The following is a 19,773-nucleotide window of genomic DNA, read 5'->3' on the forward strand; positions in this document are numbered from 1 at the left end:
TGGTTCACTGTTCATAAACTAAGATATTTTGTTGTTGAAATATGAATATAGGTAACTGCGTCTGAATATTTATGTAAGAATTTAAGCCATACTCTATATGCAATAGAAATTAATTACCGACTTTGCATCTGATCACGTGCCGCTCAGCACAAAGCATCTTGGAAACAAAGCTCCCATTGCACCTGGTCTTCCACGTGTGCAAAACCCAGGAAACTGCACTGCCATTTGCAGATCAGTGTTTAAAAATCAATGAAAATTCAAGTTGTTATTTTCAGACCTGATTTTGTTTTGTGTTTTTTCCTTAAATCCACACTAAAAAATTGTGTGCAGGTGTTTTTCATTACATTCTTTGTTCCTGGATTGATTCCTGAACTTTCTGTGATCTACTTTCAGCAGCTCAATTTAATTTTTTTTTATGTGCTCAGGACTTGATGGTCTTTGCATGCAAATGAAGAAATCATAATGATCTCTTGCTGAACAAAAAATAGCCAAGACAAAAACATCCCTTAGACAGGAATAGATTGATGTCTTGGACTTCTTTGATTCTTCAGTGTGAAGATGAGCAAAAATGCGATCAGCAGAGGAGGTGGCTTCTAGAAGCAGTAATTGTGCCACCTTTGTCTCAGTGCTCTGTTTGTGTATTTTAATGATGAAGGAAGTCTTGAAACGTTAATGGCTTCTCCTGAGATTTTTCTGGGGGTAATGCGTGATGGGCCTATGTAAATTCACCTTTCCACAGTAAACCTGTTAAATTTCAGATGATTCCTTGTTTTTGTGTGTATTTCCTCACTATCTTTCGAGGTCAACATTAGCTATAATTAGGCATTTTCTGTAATCTGGGCAGCCTTTTGTAGTATTAGATATGGAGGTTGGCAGCCCTGCCTGTGGCAGGCGGTCAAAGCTTGATGATCCTTGAGGTCCCTTCCAACCTAAGCCATTCTGTGTTTCTGTTAATTAATGCTAATTATAGAAAATACCTTCTGGTCTGGTGGGATCGCAGAGCCCTTTCTTGTTGATTTCTCTTACTGCTGTTTTTCTTCTGGCAACATTTGTAATATGTTTCTATCGTCGATAGATGCAGAAATGCAGAAAGAATCATAGCAATCCTGTGTATTTTGTGAAGCGCCCTTCTCACACCTCTGTTCCACTGCAGGTGGTTTGAAAAAGCCATAGCTTGGTCTTGTGTTTTCCTTAAGTGCAAAGTCATCTCAAGAGCAATATATTTTAATTCTTCCCTAATTATTTTTCTATTTCAGGCGATTCAGGAAATTAAAGCTGTTTTGGCAGCACAGTATATTAGATCTGCTATAACCACATTTCATGTGATGTGAGCTGCTCTAAATTGCCTTCCAAATTAGATTAGTGATTCCAGTTTAACATATAAGTATTTAGTATGCATTACAACATAATATATTTAATTTAATTTGCTTTTATGTCTCACCATACATTTAATAAAACAATTATTTAACCATTTGCTACTGATGAATCATACTACGGTATTGAAATTAATATTGCCTGTAGTTCATTAACATACATTAAGCGGGAAGCAGATATGTTCTCGAAGTCAAAGAGAAAGGTCATATTTGACACTTAGTACTGACATCATTTTGTCATTTCTTTCCCAAGTTCTGTTAGGGAGAATTCCATGGAACAGGTAGGAGATGGGAAAAGCAGGCAAGTGCACATGGCTTTCAGTGTGTGTGAATGTTTGGGACAGGGTACACTTTTCTACATAATATTTTATAAAGTTTTTATACTGAAAATCCTTTTTTTCTCCCCTTCTCTCTCTCTCTCTTTTTTTTTTTTTTTTTTTTTTTTTTTTTTTTTTTTTTTTTGCCTTTGCTACAGTATGGCTATCCAAGTTGAGAAGTTCAATTTTGAGAGCTTCCCAGAATCCCCTGCAGATGGGACACAGTATGCGAACGCAAAGCAGCTGGAGGAAGAAAGACAGCAGGCAAGAGGTCTGGAAATTAACAGCAAGCTGGATATTTGCTGGAAAATTATATCCTTTCCTGAGTACTTGCTTTAAAAATACATAAATGGGAGCCCTATGACATTTTATTTAATAATTAAATTCACTTTATAACAGTGTTACTGAAAAGAAAAGTAATTGTAACTATGAACCTTAGAATAATTATAGACTGTTTAAGGTTAATTGTTTAGATGATGTCTGGATCTTACTATAATGGCTTTTTTTTTTCTGAATCATCAAGACTTACTGAAACCCCGTGTGCTTTATCCAACATTTAGGGAGCTGAGGAAGCATAGAATTGATGAGAAGTGGTTTTATGGGGCCAAAATTCCCAACACTGTGTAAGTGAGTCATAAAGAGATACATGATGCTGGATTTAGAAGGTTTTCATATATTTAATTAAATTTTAGCAAATCAGAACAGATTAGAATAATTTTTTTCTATGTCTATATATCTAATCTTGGATAGCTGTCTTAAGGCTTAGAAAGGACTTCAGGATGACTTAGTCATCCTAAACATAAAATCCTCATAATAATTCTAAATGCAGTAATGTATTATGTTATTAATAATAAGAGTATACATTAAACAGCTTTCACGTACCTATAATTTAGAGTTAGAATAAGCCAATGGTTCCTTTTAAATTCCATGGTTTCCATTAAAACAGTTACGCTTTGTTTTCAGAAATAAACTCTTTCAGAACTGTCACTGGGGAAACATCCCCTGCAGCCACAGTCCCCCAAACCATGTGCTGATACTCAGCATCCTTCGGGACACTGATGTTTTATACTCAGAGATTTTTATACTGTTTTATACTTAGAGATTTCTTTTTGTGCTTGCATTTTATTAAGTGATCTGAAATGATTTTTTTTTTTTTTTTTAATTCTTAATTATTAAAGCTGCACAAATCTGCACAAGATTAGTCAAAGGGAAGAAGCGTGATATAAATGAGATTCCTGGTGCCTATTTCCATCCAGATTCCCTAGGCAACATTTCAGAAAGAATTCCATTTATGCAAAAATGTCAATATTTAACTGGAACTTGCTCAGAAGATTTTTCTGTTATGGAGAGATATAAATATTCTTTGATAGCATAGCTGAATTCTCATGTCAGAATTGAATGTGTAGTTGTAATAATTTTGTCAGGGTGTAAAACTACATACTCATTCATTTCTGTTGCTGAGCAACACTGTTTACATATCTTCTGTGTTCTGTATTTAAACCCAGCTTTAATATTCAGGCTATCGTGGCTAACATATAAGCCAACGCCTTAGAAAATTAAGAAAATAATACATTTATTCTGTTTGTTAAATTAACTGCAAGAATTAGTTTCAGTGCTTTTAAGATTTGTTGTGAATGTTCTCTTTGTTCCTAGAATCAAAGCTGCTGTAATGTCAGGTACTGAATTACATGTGTGTGCTTAAAAATTCTTGAAGAAACACATGTTGTTTGGTATGTTTCGTGTCTCAATTAGAGTAAATCTTTTATAGAATCATAGAACCCTTAGAGTTAGAAAGGATCTTTAAAGGTCATATTGTCCAACTCCCCTGCAATGAACAGGGACATGCATAGCTACATCAGGTTGCTTAGGATCTGATCCAGGCTCACTTTGAAATTCTCCAGGGATGGAGTATCAACCACATCTCTGGGCAACCTGTGCCAGTGCCTCACCACTCTCAGTGAAAGACTTTCTCCTTATACCTAACCTAAATCTGCCTTCTTTAAGCTTAAAACCATTTCCCCTTGCTCTGTCACCAGAGGTCCTGCTAAAGAGTCTGTCCTTTTCTGTAGCTCCTCATTAAATATTGAAAGGTCACTATCGCATCACCTCTGGGCTTCTCTTCTCCAGGCTGAACAGCCCCAGCTCTCTCACATGGGGCTTTCATTTGTATTTGTTGAACCTCATGAGGTTCACCTGGGCCCACTGCTCAAGACTGTCTAGCTCACTTATGAATGGCATCCCATTCTTCTGGTATGTGGACCATGCCCCACCACTTGATGTCATCAGCAGACTTGGTGAGGGTGCACTCAACCCCACTGTCATTGTCACTGGTGAAGATATTAAAGAGTATCAGTCTCAGCATTGCCCCTTGTGGGGGCAGAAAATCACTTGTCTTCTTTGTCCAAAAACAGTTTACAAATAATTAGGATTTCAAGTTGTATCCATATGTCTTCAGGAGCATCAACAATATCTTCCAATATGAAAAGTACATTTCCATTGCTTAATTCATTCAGATATTCAGGGCTTCAAGTGATGAGATTTCTGAGTGCTTAATTTATGAGAGTAATGTAATGCTTGATCAATTTTCATATACTTCTGGAGAACTGAAGGCGGGAGGTAAAGACAACACAGCATATTATTCATTGTAACCTCTGTGCATTTTTGATAGAATGAAAATTAGTGGGAAAATAGACCTTCAGTGAAAGCTTACTGCCATGCCGTTTCAATTAAGAAAGATTCTGAAGTAATTTAACTTAGAGTGTCATTGAGATTATAGGTGTATTGAGATAATTTAAATTAAGAACATGCTGTCTTGTTTTTAGCATCTGGTAGATGGCATCTGGTTTCAGCTTAACAACCAAGGTTTATTGTTTTAATACAGGATTTGAACAGATGGAGCACATGTAGCATTAAGGCGGCTAATATTTTCAACTTGTGCTTCTCTTCATATTTTATAAATATTTTAAAACAAATTCTGTATTTTTTTGCAAGGAGCTTCTATGCATGCTGTCTCTTGGATCAAGGCATCTGCAACAAGTGTTCTTTAAAGTCTGCAGAGTGCTGTCTCTGGTTCTCAGTGCTCTGTCTCTTCATGTTTATGCTGATACTCTTTCTCCTGTTTTCTTCAAAATCTGGAGTTAAAAAAATATTGCATTCCCCCCATGTGGTATTTGAAGGGCAGGTTATGCCTTTTTTTATGCTCTTTACACTATGCTCTTTTTTGGACTTGCAGTAGCTTCTCACTCTTCAGAATATGCCATTGATCTGTGCATTCTACATTTTAACTGAAGAAACTCAGATATATTCACATTTATTTCAGAAAATCTAGTTGCACACAAGTGATCCCCAGCTGAACATTGATTAATCCTTGCATATTTCTTCAAAAAGAAGTGCAAAATATGCAAGGATTTTTCAGTGTTCAACTGGCTGATGGGATTGTTTTGTGGGAAGCACAGAAAGGTTTGGTTAGAGACAGCATCACATTATTCATGCTCTACTTTTGTATCTATTTCTGTATGACTAACTCTTGGGGATCAGTCCATCCCCATCCTGTAGTTCTTGGTGCCTTTTCTCAACCCTCTTGATGAAGTGAGATAAGAACATCTTTGCTGGCAGACTGGCAAGTCTTGTTGTCTGGCTTTAAACTTAATACCTCCAAGGATGGACACCAAAGCCTCTACAGCAGTGGGAGAAGAGTGGAGAAGAGATAAAACGTGAGAGATCATGTGGATGCCTGAATTGCAGAGACTTGGAAACTTGGAGGGAATGGAATGGATGCCATTCAAAGCAAAGTGGAGAATTGGAATGACCCTATTGATTTCAACAACCAAAACCGGAAACTCTTGCACCTGTAGTGGAGCTATTCTGTGCATCAGTATAGAGTAGGAACTAGATGGCTAGAAAAGAAAAGGACGTTGGTTCCTGTTGAATATTGTCATAATATTGTCATCTGTGAGTTGTTGATGTTATCTTTGTATGGATGAAGGCTTGCTGTGTCTTGCCCTGCACAAATGAGAGTATAGCAGCAAGTCAATCGAAAGGACTGTTATCATAGAATCATAGAATGACTCTGGTTGGAAGGTACCTCAAAGATCATCTAGTACAAACCCCTACCATGGACAAGGTTGCTACCCACTAAGTCAGGCTCTAAATCAGGTAGCCAAGGATCCTGCCCAACCTGGCCTTGAACACCTCCAGGGATGGAGCATCCACAACTTGTGTGGGTCACCTGTTGCAGTGCCTCACCAGCCTCCCGTTGACACTTCTGTGTGTGCACGTGGAACACCATGTCTTTGATCTCTCAGTGTGACAGAGATATGATACCAACATGATTAGGAGGCTCCTGTCATCTCCCTTCTTGGGGTTCAGGTTTTTTACTTTGAGTTCCTGAGGAGTGGTTATGATGAAGACTGAACTAGACCATGAGAGATGCTCAGTGGAAGAATGAGATCACAGAACCACAGAATTGTAGGAGTTGGAAGTGACCTCCACAGATCATCAAGTCCAACCCCATGATGAGTGTAGCATGTTTCTGCCAGACAGATTCCAGTATGGCACTGGGAAAAAACCTTTTCACAATGACAATCCAGTAGTAAAACAGGTTGTCTGTAGGTGCTGAAATATTGTTGTTTTTGAAGGTACTGAAAAAATCTGAACAAGGCCTTGATGATGTGCTGTTTTCCCTGCTTTGAACATAGGGTTGTGCAGTGACCTCTGTAGTTGGCTTCTAGTGCAGGCTGTTCTGTGATTTGTACAGTCATGCAGTGAAGTGGATAAGAGAATGACTGCTGAAAAATAAACTCCTCTTCCTCTCCCTGTCTCCTACTCTCCCTGGGTTTGGTTTTCAAACTGAGAAATTCTCCAATTTTGTGAATGAAATTCAATTTCAGTGAAGTGAGACAATGAGGTTTTGAAATCACACTCATGAAAATATTCTGAATCAGGCCTTAAAAGGCCTTAAAAATGACATTTCCCATGCTACCTTAAATATCATGTTCAGTCTTTAACTTTCCTAATAGACTTTTTTTTTTTTTTTCTTTTTTTAATCTCAGCTTTTATTTCTGTGAAGTCTGTTCTATTTGAAATATTTTATTTCGGTTTTAAAAACTGTTCTGTGTTACTTCTACTGGTTTCCCTTTTCTGTATTTAAATTTAATTGCTGTCTTTTCTTTTTCTTTTTTTAAGTTGCATTTTCATTCAGTCACGTTGCTGTTATTGTTCTGTAGTGTAGCTGCTTGTGGAATTGTAGAATCACAGAATGGCCTGTGACGAAAAGGGACACAATGACAATCTAGTTTCAATCCCCCGCCATATGCAGGGCTGCCAACCACCAGACCAGGCTGCCCAGAGTCACATCCAATTCTTGATATGTGAAATCCAAAATTGGAAGCAATACTTCAGGTGAGGCTTCAGATGAAATAAAGGCTACACATCCCGTGTTTCAGATATGCTTGCTCTGAGGCCAGTGTCTTCTTTCTAGGTGTCCTGTGTTTGACTGATTTCAGCATGTGGTCATAGAATCATAGAATGGCTTAGGATGGAAGGAGACCTTAAAGACCATCTAGTTCCAACTCCCACTCTGTCATGGGCAGGGTTGCCAACCACACATAATCAACTAATTACTCCAACTTTCATTTAATTTCATCTGATTTCTTTAAGTTCCCCTCTGAACACCGATATCTTTACCAAATACATAAATCTTATATAATTTTTTTTGTATTTCATTGCCTAAGTACCAGATGGACCCAGAGGACCCTTCCAAACCAGGCTGAGCTCCGATTACTCTGTTTGCCTGAGACAGGGGCTTCTTGTGGTACAAAACCATGCCAAAGTCAGTGAATGCAAAACTCCAGCTAAATATGAGGTCATGCTAATTTCTGTAGAAAGCCCAATGTATTCTATGCCCTTTTGAAGTCAGGGAGTTGTAAGAAAAGAAGCCTGATGCTCTTCCTGTTACAAACACACGCTGGCTGATGCATCCCGCATTATTATCATTATGTTACTATTATACTTTCTATGTATTATTTGTAGTTACTGTTCTTAATTTGTTCAATTGGAAAACATAATCTTTGCGTTCCATTGGATATCTCCTAACCTTTTGTATCAAAACCTGTGTAACTTATTTTGAAGATCGATACACACAGAGATTCTGTTACTCCCAACAGTTGATTTCAGTGCTTCACTGTCTGTAGATTAAGATTTCCTAATGTTTTCTTACTTCGGTCTGAGTTTTAGTTCATACAGGACTGTGTAGAAGGGAAGCTTGCAGGTTACATGCCCCTGCAGTTCTGTTGTGAAGTTCGCCCTGTGTGGACACTCTCTCTGCCTTGCATAACACTCCTTGTATATCCATAGATCTCACATCAAGCCATCAGTCAAAACTAACTTACCCCACCGTCTTGTATTTCATCATTCTGGTTTTCAGATTGTTCTTAATTACTCATTTTAATTGGGATTCTGCACTGCATACTTCCAGATTCTGCATTTTCAGAGCTTCCAGACATTTTTTTCCCTTGCTCTTTAGTACAGTTCAGGCACTTTTTACCTTTGCATCTTCGTATTTATCACTCCTCAGTGAAATAAAATTTTTATATTCTGAAGATACGAACAGCTCTAATTACTGTTGTTAGGCAGTTCACTGGCTAATAAGCCCAAATATATAACTGTAACCGTTAATGAATCTTGATGTTGCAGTTTTAATTTGCAGTCATAGAATGTGTGCATATTGCATGCTCTTTTTCTCTCCGAATCAAAGTTTTCCTTAATTCTAATTTACCCTTCCTTGAAGCGTGAAGGGGAAGCAAGCGTGGAAGGCGTTCTTAATCAACTGGTCCTGGAGCATCTACAGTTGGCTCCTCTCCAGTGGGGTGAGTAATGTCCAAATCTGCTGATGATTTCTTCCAAGGATGTACTGGTTTGTAATTTCTGGCAGCACAAGAATGATAATATTTTCATTCACTGATGATCTGCGACACAGAAGAATTTGCTAAGATCTTTTTTTTATTTTTTTCATTAAATGTTTCACTTATGATTTAGCTGAAGAGAAATGTAAGGTGTGTATCTTTTGAGTATCGCTGCTCAAGTGAGAGTAAATATGAAAGCTGACTGTGCACTTTTGCCTGTGCTTTGTGGTCTCAGGGTAATGTAGGAGACGTGGCTGCTGCTGAAATTTTGCCTTTACTTTGACAGTGCATGTTCTTAAATCTCACTAAAATATTTTCATGGAGTTGCAGTGTAACTTGTGGTGTATTTCACATCATGATCCATATTTCAATTACTAGTTTTTATTTTAGTCATCCTTGTAAATCTTTATTTTGCGTTTTGAATTATTTTCCATCAATTAACTATTGAATTACTTCAATTTTGAATGGTCTTGATAATGTGACTTCTATCTGAGGTTCTTAACAAGGCTAGAGTAGTTGTTTTGGAACACGTGGTGCTTTATCCGTGACCTTCTATTGCCATGACAAGGTGCAGGAAAAGGTTGCTGCATTTGTAAGAAAATTGTTTTCAAAGTCTTTGTTTTTTAAATTAAATTCATTGCTCCTTGTTTTAATGAATTTGATGATATAGAGAGGATTGGTTTTGAGGAACAGCGGTCCATCACCATTGTCTGATAAGATCCCCCAAAATCCCTTTCTTGCAAATGCTCATTATTTTTTTCCAAGTACACTCCATCTACACTACAGACATAAAGTCTTGTATACATACCTGATTTATGGACGGGAAAGATAAAACTTGTATTGTTTTAAATTTGTCATGTTGTAAACGTGCCAAACTTGTACCATAAACATCCTGGTCTGAAATCATGCTTATCTGTCATCTGCTCCTCAGAGGATTCAAAGATTTGGTAGTATGTGTTTTTATGATGTCTTTGGTGATGATTGCCCTGGACATCATCAGTGTGTATTTCATGTGTCTTGACAGCTCAGGTCCCTTGGGAGTCATCTTAGTTCTGCTGTGTCCCACTGACCTTGTTTGTAGCTTGGGCTCTGAGTTTAGAAATCTTTACTTAGCACTGTTGAAAAATGTCCTTAGTTGTTTTCTTTTAATTTTCTTTTTGCTGCTAACCACCACCTTCAGACCTATAAAATGGGCTTTTAGAGTCATGGGACTGTATTTGCAACCTGAGTGGTGATTTTCACTGGTATATTGATCTATATAAATACTCATTTTGCAAGTCTGGTTTGTTTCCACGCCTGATTCTTTCTCAAATGGAGATTATTATTGAATATATAATCCTATTTGTATAACGCAAGAAATGTCTTAACGTAGAAGCTGTAGCTAACTGGAGAAAATTATCAAAAAAGAAATGTTGATTAAGTGCCTCATTTAACTTGAAAACAAAAGCAAAGAGTAAAACAAAAAGCAGTGGAGAATTTTGCATATGGGTATTATAGACCTTAATCGTTTTGTACAAATCAGCTTTTTTAGTCTGTGGCAAGTACCAATAATGAGATGATCCTAGGCAAGCTACCTTAAATGTTCTTTGACCATTAAAATTTCTCCTTAACGAAAACTGTCATCTTAATGTATATAATGAAAAGGGCAATACTTTATGAATGTGCTTTTCTCATCCTACCTCTACATTTTTTTATGTTATTGCTAAGTTATTTTAATGTAATATGATAGAATCAGCTACTTGAGGTTTTTTTTTATCTCTTTATCTTCACACTATTTGTAGTCACAGCCTTGCTTTGCTTTGAGTTTTCTGTAGAAAGAATAACTGGCCTTTTAGTGTGAATGTTCCTTCTGTTAGCTATTATTGTAGTGCAACCTGAGAGTACATTAGCTAAGAAATGTTGCCCCAGCATTGCACAACAAAATTGATTTAATGATTATTCAGAGCTTTTCCTATATTGATGGCTATGTTGAAGGGTTTGCTTTATTAAAAGTGCTTACACTGAATCATGAATGAATATTTAAAATGGTTTTGACTAAAAACTGACTGGCTCTTGTTCAGAATTAGAAAATCTGGACTTCAAGATTACTTTTAAATTCGACATGCTTAATTCATACCGCATTTCTAAAATTATAAAAGTATATTGAAATAGTTTTTCATAGGAATTTTCCAATCCTGGCTTTTCCTCATCAAATGCAAGGCACGGAGTACTATTAACAGTTGATGGCACTGAAATTTTGTAAAGATTAGAAGGCCAGGCCTCGGCCCCCCAGCACAAGAAAGATGCAGAACTCTTGGAGGGGGTCCAGAGGAGGCCACTAAGATGATCAGAGGGCTGGAGCACCTCTCCTGTAAGGAAAGGCTGAGGGAACTGGGTTTGTTTAACTTGGAGAAGAGAAGGCTGTGGGAAGACCTCATTGTGGCCTTCCAATACATGATGGGAGCACATAAACAGAAGGAGCAATGGCTGTTTACAAGTGTGGATAGTGACAGGACAAGGGGGAATGGTTTTAAACTGAGACAGGGGAGGTTTAGGTTGGATATTAGGAGGAAGTTTTTCACATAGAGGGTGGCAACACACTGGAACAGGTTGCCCAAGGAGGTTCTGGATGTCCTGTCCATGGAGGCATTCAAGGCCAGGCTGGATGTGGCTCTGGGCAGCCTGGTCTTATGGTTGGTGACCCTGCACATAGCAGGGGGGTTGAAACTGGATGATCATTGTGGTCCTATTCAACCCAGGCCATTCTGTGAAGTCAGCCAAGAAGGTTGTCAGGTGGAGGAAAAAAGTGGTTCTTAGTGGACAGTGACGGTTGTGAATTCATCTGATAAAGTGATTGGAGAAGGAAAAAAGTACTTAAAACATGAGGAATCATAAAAAAGGAAATATCTCGGAGGGGAGAGGGAGAGTTCTTAATATGTTGTTAAAATTGATTTTAAGATTTAAGACATCTCTGGAAAATGAAGTTGTCTGTTAGCAAGGTTAGTAAATCACACGTAATTGGAAAACATAATCTTGCTCAACACCCACAAGTTCAACGTTCTCTAAAATTTATGACATATTTTCTTTTTACTGCTGGGCAACAAACCAAATTTAGAAATAGATGTGGTTTTAAGGTGCATATATTAATATCATCACGTCAAGGAAACACAGACTTCAAAGTTTAATGAGGAGAACCAAGACTCTTCCAAGGAACATGTCTTACAAATCCTGTGGTTAGATTTGAAAATGATCAGATGGAAGCAATTGTAATTACTTGCAGTGCAGTATTTTTTCAATCTTTATTTGATTTATGTTGCAGTGCTTTGCAAGCAAGCAAAATTTGGAGACCAAACAGTTAGCAGCTTGATGGTACTCTCCTCCATCTTAGAGCAAAATCATCAGAGATACAAATGCCATGCAGAAAATGTTGTTGCTGAGCTTGAAATTGACTGAATTTGAAATAGGTTTTTGATTAAACCTGGGATAGGCTGGGCCCGGGATATTCCTGCATTAAAATTTGTGAAGCACCTCTTAAACCAGAGATTGCCAGCATTTTGCTTGCTGTACGCTAATCTTACAGCAGCAGCGTTTTTGAAATTCCCCTCCTACGTGAAACAGAAACAACTTCTCTCACTGTCTGCAAAAACAAGGTAAAGACCGTGTGTTTTCCTAATGGTCTTTATATGTGGAAGATGTATTGTAGAAGTGTGATTTAGAATTATAGACAAATCTTGAAGTGCTACATGTCCTAATGTATAGGACAAATACTTAGCTTTTCTTTCCCTGTAGAAACTTGCTGAATAACTGAAAACCAACCATTATACATAAACTCTGAGGGCAGTACTTACAGTCATTTTCTAGGGACCGTGCAAATGTCAAGCATCACCACAGGCAAATTCCAGAAATAGCTTTAAGTTTTCATTCATTCTTTTATCTCATTCAGTCATTTCATTCATTCTTCACTCTTCCTTTTTAATTTTACTTTTATTGAAGGTGATAGCATTAAACTTAATCTGGCATGTAATTGAAGGGAGAACTAACAATAATATTGAATTCTCTCTAGATCAGAATTAGGTGGCAGTCAGTATCCAAAATCTTAGTTTTTTACATATAGACACATATAATCTGAGCTAAAGGATGATTTTTAATTGTCCCTCCCAGGTGGGGGCAAAAAGACAGCAGGGAGGTAGATGTAAAACTATTTTGGAGTGTTTAATGAAGGTGGAGCCCATGACATATTGTTTGAAGTTCTTTCTTGTTAAGTTTAACAAAACATCTTATGGAGCTATTACTTTTTAAAGAAATTATCTGAATAATATATTGTTTCTTTTAAAGAGCATCAAATCAAAATATTTTTTCATAGCTTATATATTTCTTATTATAAAAATTTCTTATTATAACTTAATTATCGCAACTACTCGCCCATTTTATTTTGCATTTCCCAGTCTGATCTTAGACCATAATCAAATCTTTCTTTCCACAGTTTATATTATTAACTGTTAAGGATTGCAGCAGTGTCTAATCAACCTGTTCTGAATATGGAGGAGAATGTTATAAAGTGTCTGTCAGTGAGAAGATGATGGAGCCGTACGTCCCTAAGCTTGTGCTTTGAATGCATCTTGACACCCTGACAGTTCATTGTCCCCAAGGGCCCATTTAAAAGATCCAGATCCCTGCTGACATGATTATTGTTAGCAGTTTTATTCTAGTCAGGGCAGTCTTATAATGTTGCTCATTCTCCATGTTTGAAAAGCCAGTGCTGCCCTGGTGTTGTTAAAAGAACAGATTTAATGGGAAACAGCAAGGAAACAGTTTTGCTTTTTTTTTTTTTTTTTAAGTTAATAAATCACTCATAGACCCTCCACAATGTCATGTGGATAAACTCTATATAGGGATAAGATTGGGAATATGAAGCAATCAGGAGCGTATATGAATGTTGGTTCTTCAAAAGTATTACATATATTCATTTATCAAACTAAAATATTTTTAAATTATATGTTAGATTTGCAGTCAAATGCCTATTACCATCAATAGAAAGTTGAAACTGGAAAAACTGAAGAGAACTCTGTAAGGTAGAGAATCACAATCTGATTCATAGCAAGATAGAAACTGAGAAACCATCTGGAAACAAACGGGTTTTACTAGGTAATCAACCTTTCTCATCCATTTAGGAAAAGCTTCAGGTTTCTCATTTTTATTTTTAAGATGTAAGAGAGGTGGGAACACTTTCGTATCTTAACAGATTGTGTGCAGGCTGTTTTGGAGGATATTTTGGCAATGTCAAACAAGCAACATGCTTTAGTTACTGGGAAGTGTTAAGGAACTGGGGTAGTACACCAAAGAAAGGACTAACTTGATAAAAACTAGGGCATCTGGCACAAAATTAATGTTCTCACATGTCAAAGCATGCTATTGTGTGATATGCTTTGAATCAGCTGTTGTTGCTAATTCTTACCAAAGCCTTGGTTACCCAAAACTAAGAGGAAAAACTTGAAGAGAAAGGGTTTTGGACCTAAACGGATCAGGAGTAATTTCAAATAAAAGGTATTGAGGAAAAGTACAACACCATGAAGTGGAAATAAATGAACAAAACCTCATGTGAAAGGACAGATAGCTTGAGATGGCTGGGTAGGGTGCCAGTGGTTACCTCCATCTCAGATATCTGAACAAAGTGGTAGCCACAATCCAGCATTTTTAACGAAGCACTGGGAGGAGGCTGGAGGGAAAATCATAGAATGGCTTGGCTTGAAAGGCACCTTGAAGACTGAGTTCCAATTTCCCTGCCATGGTGGGGTTGCTACTCACCAGATCAGGCCACACAGGACCCCACTTCGGCATTGGACACTTCCAGGGATGGGACATCCACAGCTTCTCTGGGCAGCCTGTGCCAGTGCCTCATCTCTATAGATGAAATTAACAACTTAAATCTTGAAGAGCAGCTTAAAGCTGTGTCCAGTGTCCAGTTCTGGGCTCCCCAGTACAAAAAAGACAGGGATCTCTTGGAAAGAGTCCAGCGGAGGGCCACAAAGATGGTGAAGGGCCTGGACCATCTCCCCTATGAGGAGAGACTTAGGGAACTGGGTCTGTTTAGCCTTGAGAAAAGAAGGCTGAGAGGGGACTTGATCCAGGTTTATAAATACCTGAGGTGTGGGAGCCATAGTGGCGAGGCTGGTCTCTTTTCAGTAGTGCGTGGGGACAGGACTAGGGGCAATGGGCTGAAACTCCAGCATAGGAAGTTCCGCACGAATGTGCGCAAGAACTTCTTTATGGTGAGGGTGACGGAGCACTGGAACAGGCTGCCCAGGGAGGTGGTGGAGTCTCCTTCTCTGGAGATATTCAAGACCCGCCTGGACGCCTACCTGTGCGACGTGGTGTAGGGAGCCTGCTTTGGCAGGGGGTTGGACTCGATGATCTCTAGAGGTCCCTTCCAACCCCTATAATTCTATGATTCTGTGATTCTGTGAAAGATGCAAATTACCTCCATTTCTGCATGTGGTGGCTTGACTTTGGCTGAGTGCAAGGTGTCCATCCAGCTGCTCTCTCCTTCTACCTTATGAGGAGGCAGAAAACAAGATGAAAAAGCTCATAAGATCACAGGCACAACAGACCCAACTTAGGGGAAATTAATTTATGTTCTTGACCACTAAAAAAGATTTCAATAATAGGAAACAAATTAAAAAGGTACCAAATGCTAATGGAGTGTAAGTATTGGTCTAGAACAATTCTTTTGCAGTTTTGACAGTGTGAATTGCTAGTGATTTTTTTGCTTAAAAAAAAAAGGAGAATAACCTGGTGAAATATGCCGATGGCTGAAGGATGAACAGCACCATCTCTTCAAAAAAAAGGATCAGGGTACCACACAGGAATCAATAGATAATCTCAAAAATCAAAGTACCATAACTGAAATGGATGACATGTAGTCCAGAAAGGAAGGTTATCTGTTCTGAGACTAATAACACAGAGATCTGCTAGAAGTTCAGCTGTCTGAAGTGACTGGAGAGGAATTGATTAAGTGTTGCTCTGAGCTACCAATGTGATTCAGCTGTGAAGAAAGGTGTTTGATGTCTGTGCAGGTCTCTAATGGAACTTCCCATGGGAAGCTTTTTGCAGAAGAGCTCAAATCAAACCAGAGCTGGAAAAAAATGTTTTGTAGGTAATCAAGGAGTGAAGACACTTATTGTTGTATTTGTGCTTGTGTTTGTGGTGTTATCTTACTATGCTGAATAGAATCAGCTCGGATATCAAAAGTTGAGTAACTCGGGGAGGTGGGATCTGTGTTCACTGCTTAGGCATCTCTCTTGCTTTGATATACTTTATCTGGTATAAATCGCTTTGATTTAGCAAAATCAAGGCATAGGAAAGTGAGCTGACTTAGTTCCAGATATCTGTCGGAGGACCAGGTCACAAAGAGTGGAAAAAGTTGCTGAAATAGGGTGATTTCAGTCATAAGAAGTATACTGACTAGTAACTTCATTAATAAATGCATAATAATGTATAATAAATACATAATAATAATACATAATAAATGCTTAAGAATATTAATGTAATCTGAGAGCAGGAATACCAGTGAAGAGGAAATTACCACTCGATGGTATTGGATTTAGTATGAAAGGGAAATAAAAACCCAGAACCTTGTGGTAGCAGAATAATTAACTCAAGTTTGAGTCATGTATACACACCTAATACATTTTGTTGCAATGAGAGAGTGCCTTTGCTTTCAGTATTTTCTTTTAGAAAACATTATTGCCTTTTCAAAACAAAACTACTACAAAAGATGTGTGCATGGGTTACTTCTTTGTAGGAGTACTGCTTATAGCATTGCTGTTAAGCCATAACAGGTGATTAAGGAACAGTGTAAGGACGATAAATTGTTGCATAGTTTTGGAGCAAGATACTTACTTTTATAGGTATTTTTATAAACAAATTGAATAATAGATTAATTGGATATCCCAATTAAAAATGAAAAGCTATTGAAATAATCAAGAAAATGGGTTACATTTTCAGAAAGAGGCATAAAGACAATTGTAAGGAAGAAGATGAGAAGACTAAGTAGCTCTCTTGTGAAGCAGTCAGTATAAAGTATCACTGAATCTGCAGAGAAATAGATTTCTATTACTTTGATGGACACAGAAGATGGTATTTGAATAAAATATAGGGAAATGTAATTCAGCTTGTGGACAATCAGAAAAGAATAAAGGAAAAAAGATCAGAAGATGTATGCGTTAACAAGACAGGCAAGGAAGATGCTTTGATCAGGCAGGATTTTAATTACCCAGCAATTAAATGAATTGTACAGTAAAGTGTGTAGAGAATGAGAAATGGAAAATATGCTAATTGTAATGTAGGAACATTCTGAATAGTCTATGTAGGACAGGTTCAGTGTGTAATTGGTTTCGGGCAGTAAGCAAGAAAGGAGGCCTTATTCCAGAGGGCATACACTGAGCCTCGTTATCTTGCTTCCTACAGTTTTTAGATTTTGTTTTATTTCTCCTTCAGAAAATCAGGCCTGTGGTCGGAAGTGAGTGACGTGAGTGCTGTAAATGAAAGCAGCTTCACTATAGTGAAGTGGACTTTGAATGAGGCTCTCTTATTAACAGAGTGTGCCACTGGGCTGGATTGTAGCATTTTCTATGGAAAAGCACAAATACACTCAGCTGAAGTGTAAAAATTCATAGTTCATCAACTTTGTGGGAACTTTTATTTTTGTATTTTTGATAAAATCAATGAGAGCAACACAAAAGTGTTGGCATGTGGGTGCACGCACCCATACCCTTAATGGGTTTTGACCGTGCAGTTAGAGGGGGCCTGGTCTGTGATCAGCAGAAGTTCTCTGATGAACAGACATTCGGAAGGGGGGCTGATTTGCAGTGCTCATTCTGAAGCAGTCTTTTGTTTCATCAAGGAAGCAGGAGTGAATTAGTGAGTCGAAGGAAAATAAATCCACCTCAATAAGCCTTGTGATGCTGAAATTAATAGCTTCCAACTGTCAAACTGATGTTTCAACTTTTTGATGTTACTTTTGCTTTAATTATGCATGCCAGGCTTTTGTATTAAGAGATCATAATATATAAGAATATATTTAGAAGAGAGATCTTAGAGTTTTAGTAAAGGAAGAAGTTCATTTGATTTGATTGATTTCAATCTATAGTTGATTTGATTCTTGCAAAGAAAAGCAGTCAAAAAGAAAATCCATCCCAGCCTGTGATTGTGTGTTCACCGATGCTTCAGACTCAGTTATGAAGTTATTTTACCACGCATTTTCTCATCAAGCAGAAATTCAGACTCACTTCACTAACGTTTCTGATTACCTCTGGATATATTAGAAATTACTGAGAGAGAAGGGCTTATTTATTTATGTGTTTGTTTATTTATTTATTATCTCAAGGTATAAAAGAAGAACTGAGTCAGTGCATTCTGCTGTTTGGTTTTGTGTGAAAGGGCTTTCATCGGTAGATACCGTAGTTGCTTTCTGTTACTCTCTGCATTTTGAGTATTGTCATAAAAGTTGTGGCTGGATGGTATTAGACATGTACTGAGCTATTACAGAACTTTACATCAAGGACGGGGACTAGAGATGAAATAAGAATCTTAATTAAAAATGTTAGTAGCATATAGAATAGGTAAAATGTCTTGACAGTGTCTGGAATTACACAGAGAGAAATAATTGGCTTCCTCATGTGAAAACTTCAGGGAAAAAAAGGCAGCAACATCAGCAGTCCTAAATAATTAAAAGAAGTGTCAAGGGATAATTACATTTCTGTGCTTTGATAAACAGTCAAGTGACAGTTATCTGAATGAAAGTTGGGGCTGGGTTGTTCAAGCTAAGGGAAAAAGTCAGATGGCGAAAACACTGGGGACCATAAATGAGGAACTTCAGAGCAGAAATGGGGACCACCAGCCCAGAGTGTTTCTGGTTATAAGTCTTAGAGTAGTGCTTCCAGCTGGGGGACTAAATTTGTTGTAGTGGGACACAAAGGCATAGATCTGGCTTTGTGTTGCAGCCGAGCTCCAAACTCCGGTCAAGCATTGTAGAGCTGGGAACGTTGGTAGCTCAGGGCCTCTCAGCTATGACCATGCCTTCCTCACAGCTCAGATGTTACACCGATATATCAAACCATTTGGAGTCCAAGCTCTTATTTTAAATGCAATACTAAAGCAGATGTGTATAATGCACAACTCCCTCAAAACATGATCTGACCCAATGGGGCGCTGGGCTAGTGGGCTCCTTTGTGACATGGAATTTCCAATTACCACTTTGCTTCTTGCTTTAGTGTCCCTTTTTTACTTCAAGCCTTACTAGAGTTCCAGAAAGAAAACATGTTGTTTTCCCTCACCTACTGAATTGGAAAATAATGGCTGTGAAACAAAATAAAAAATGAGTGATAAGCGTAGTCAAAGCTTTGAGATTGGGCAAAAATAAGACCAGCAAATAGCTGTCAATTGGAGTTCATCCTGAACTTCTACTGCTAAAGAGGCAAAATGACCTCTTCAGGTTTCCTAGCGACTGTGATTCTGTATACCTTGTTGGAGCCACCTGTGAGTTTGTGAACATCTGCTCCTAGCAAAGGTTTTAAAGAGCAGCGTTCTCACAGTTTTCTGTTTTTGAGCTATTTTTGCTAACAGAATATACTTGATGGAAATTATTTCTGTTTAGGGCTACATAACAGATAGGATTTGTATTGCCTTCATGTTCTTTAGAATTAATATCATAACTAAATACGTATATATCTTTGTGTTATTAGACTCCAAAGTAGATTGCAGAAGGTGTCTCAATATGATTTTGTTTGGAGAGCCTTTTATAAACTTACTGAGCTGCGTCTCAGAGGCTCACTGTGAGTGGTAATTCCAAGATTAAATTTATTTGTGACTCATTTCCAGCCCTTTTGTTCTCATGTCAATATTGTTCTTTTGTTTAAATAGCTTTTCTCAGTCTCTGAAGTTTGCTCTTTTTCACTCCAGCTCTTTATTTGGTGTATTTCAAAACAAGTCAAGACCGACTCTCCTACTCGATAGCATGATTTTGTTATTACATGTCCCTCTGTCATCTCAGTAGCCTTTATTTATGTCTCTTGAAAATTACTGAGATCTGTATGATGAAAGTAGCTCTTCAGCAGGATCATTCCTGACATGGATCCTAACAATTTCTACCTTAATGAAGTAATGTTGTGCTTTCATTTTAAGGCAAATTTTCTGTCCCTGTCT

At 37.8% G+C, this 19,773-nt stretch overlaps 1 protein-coding gene across 6 annotated transcripts in view; it reads left to right on the forward strand.

Annotated features, from left to right (window-relative positions):
- TRAPPC9 (trafficking protein particle complex subunit 9) overlaps positions 1-19,773 on the forward strand; it is a 446,388-nt gene that overhangs the window by 192,778 nt on the left and 233,837 nt on the right. For all 6 annotated transcript variants that reach the window (XM_072327382.1, XM_072327387.1, XM_072327386.1 and 3 more), the window contains 2 exons: positions 1,849-2,002; positions 8,466-8,556. In XM_072327382.1, coding sequence (XP_072183483.1) covers positions 1,849-2,002; positions 8,466-8,556 — 245 coding nt within the window. The remainder of the gene's footprint in view (positions 1-1,848; positions 2,003-8,465; positions 8,557-19,773) is intronic.

The sequence above is a fragment of the Excalfactoria chinensis genome, chromosome 2 (genome assembly GCF_039878825.1).
Source record: "Excalfactoria chinensis isolate bCotChi1 chromosome 2, bCotChi1.hap2, whole genome shotgun sequence".
NCBI classification, from domain to species: Eukaryota; Metazoa; Chordata; class Aves; order Galliformes; family Phasianidae; genus Excalfactoria; species Excalfactoria chinensis.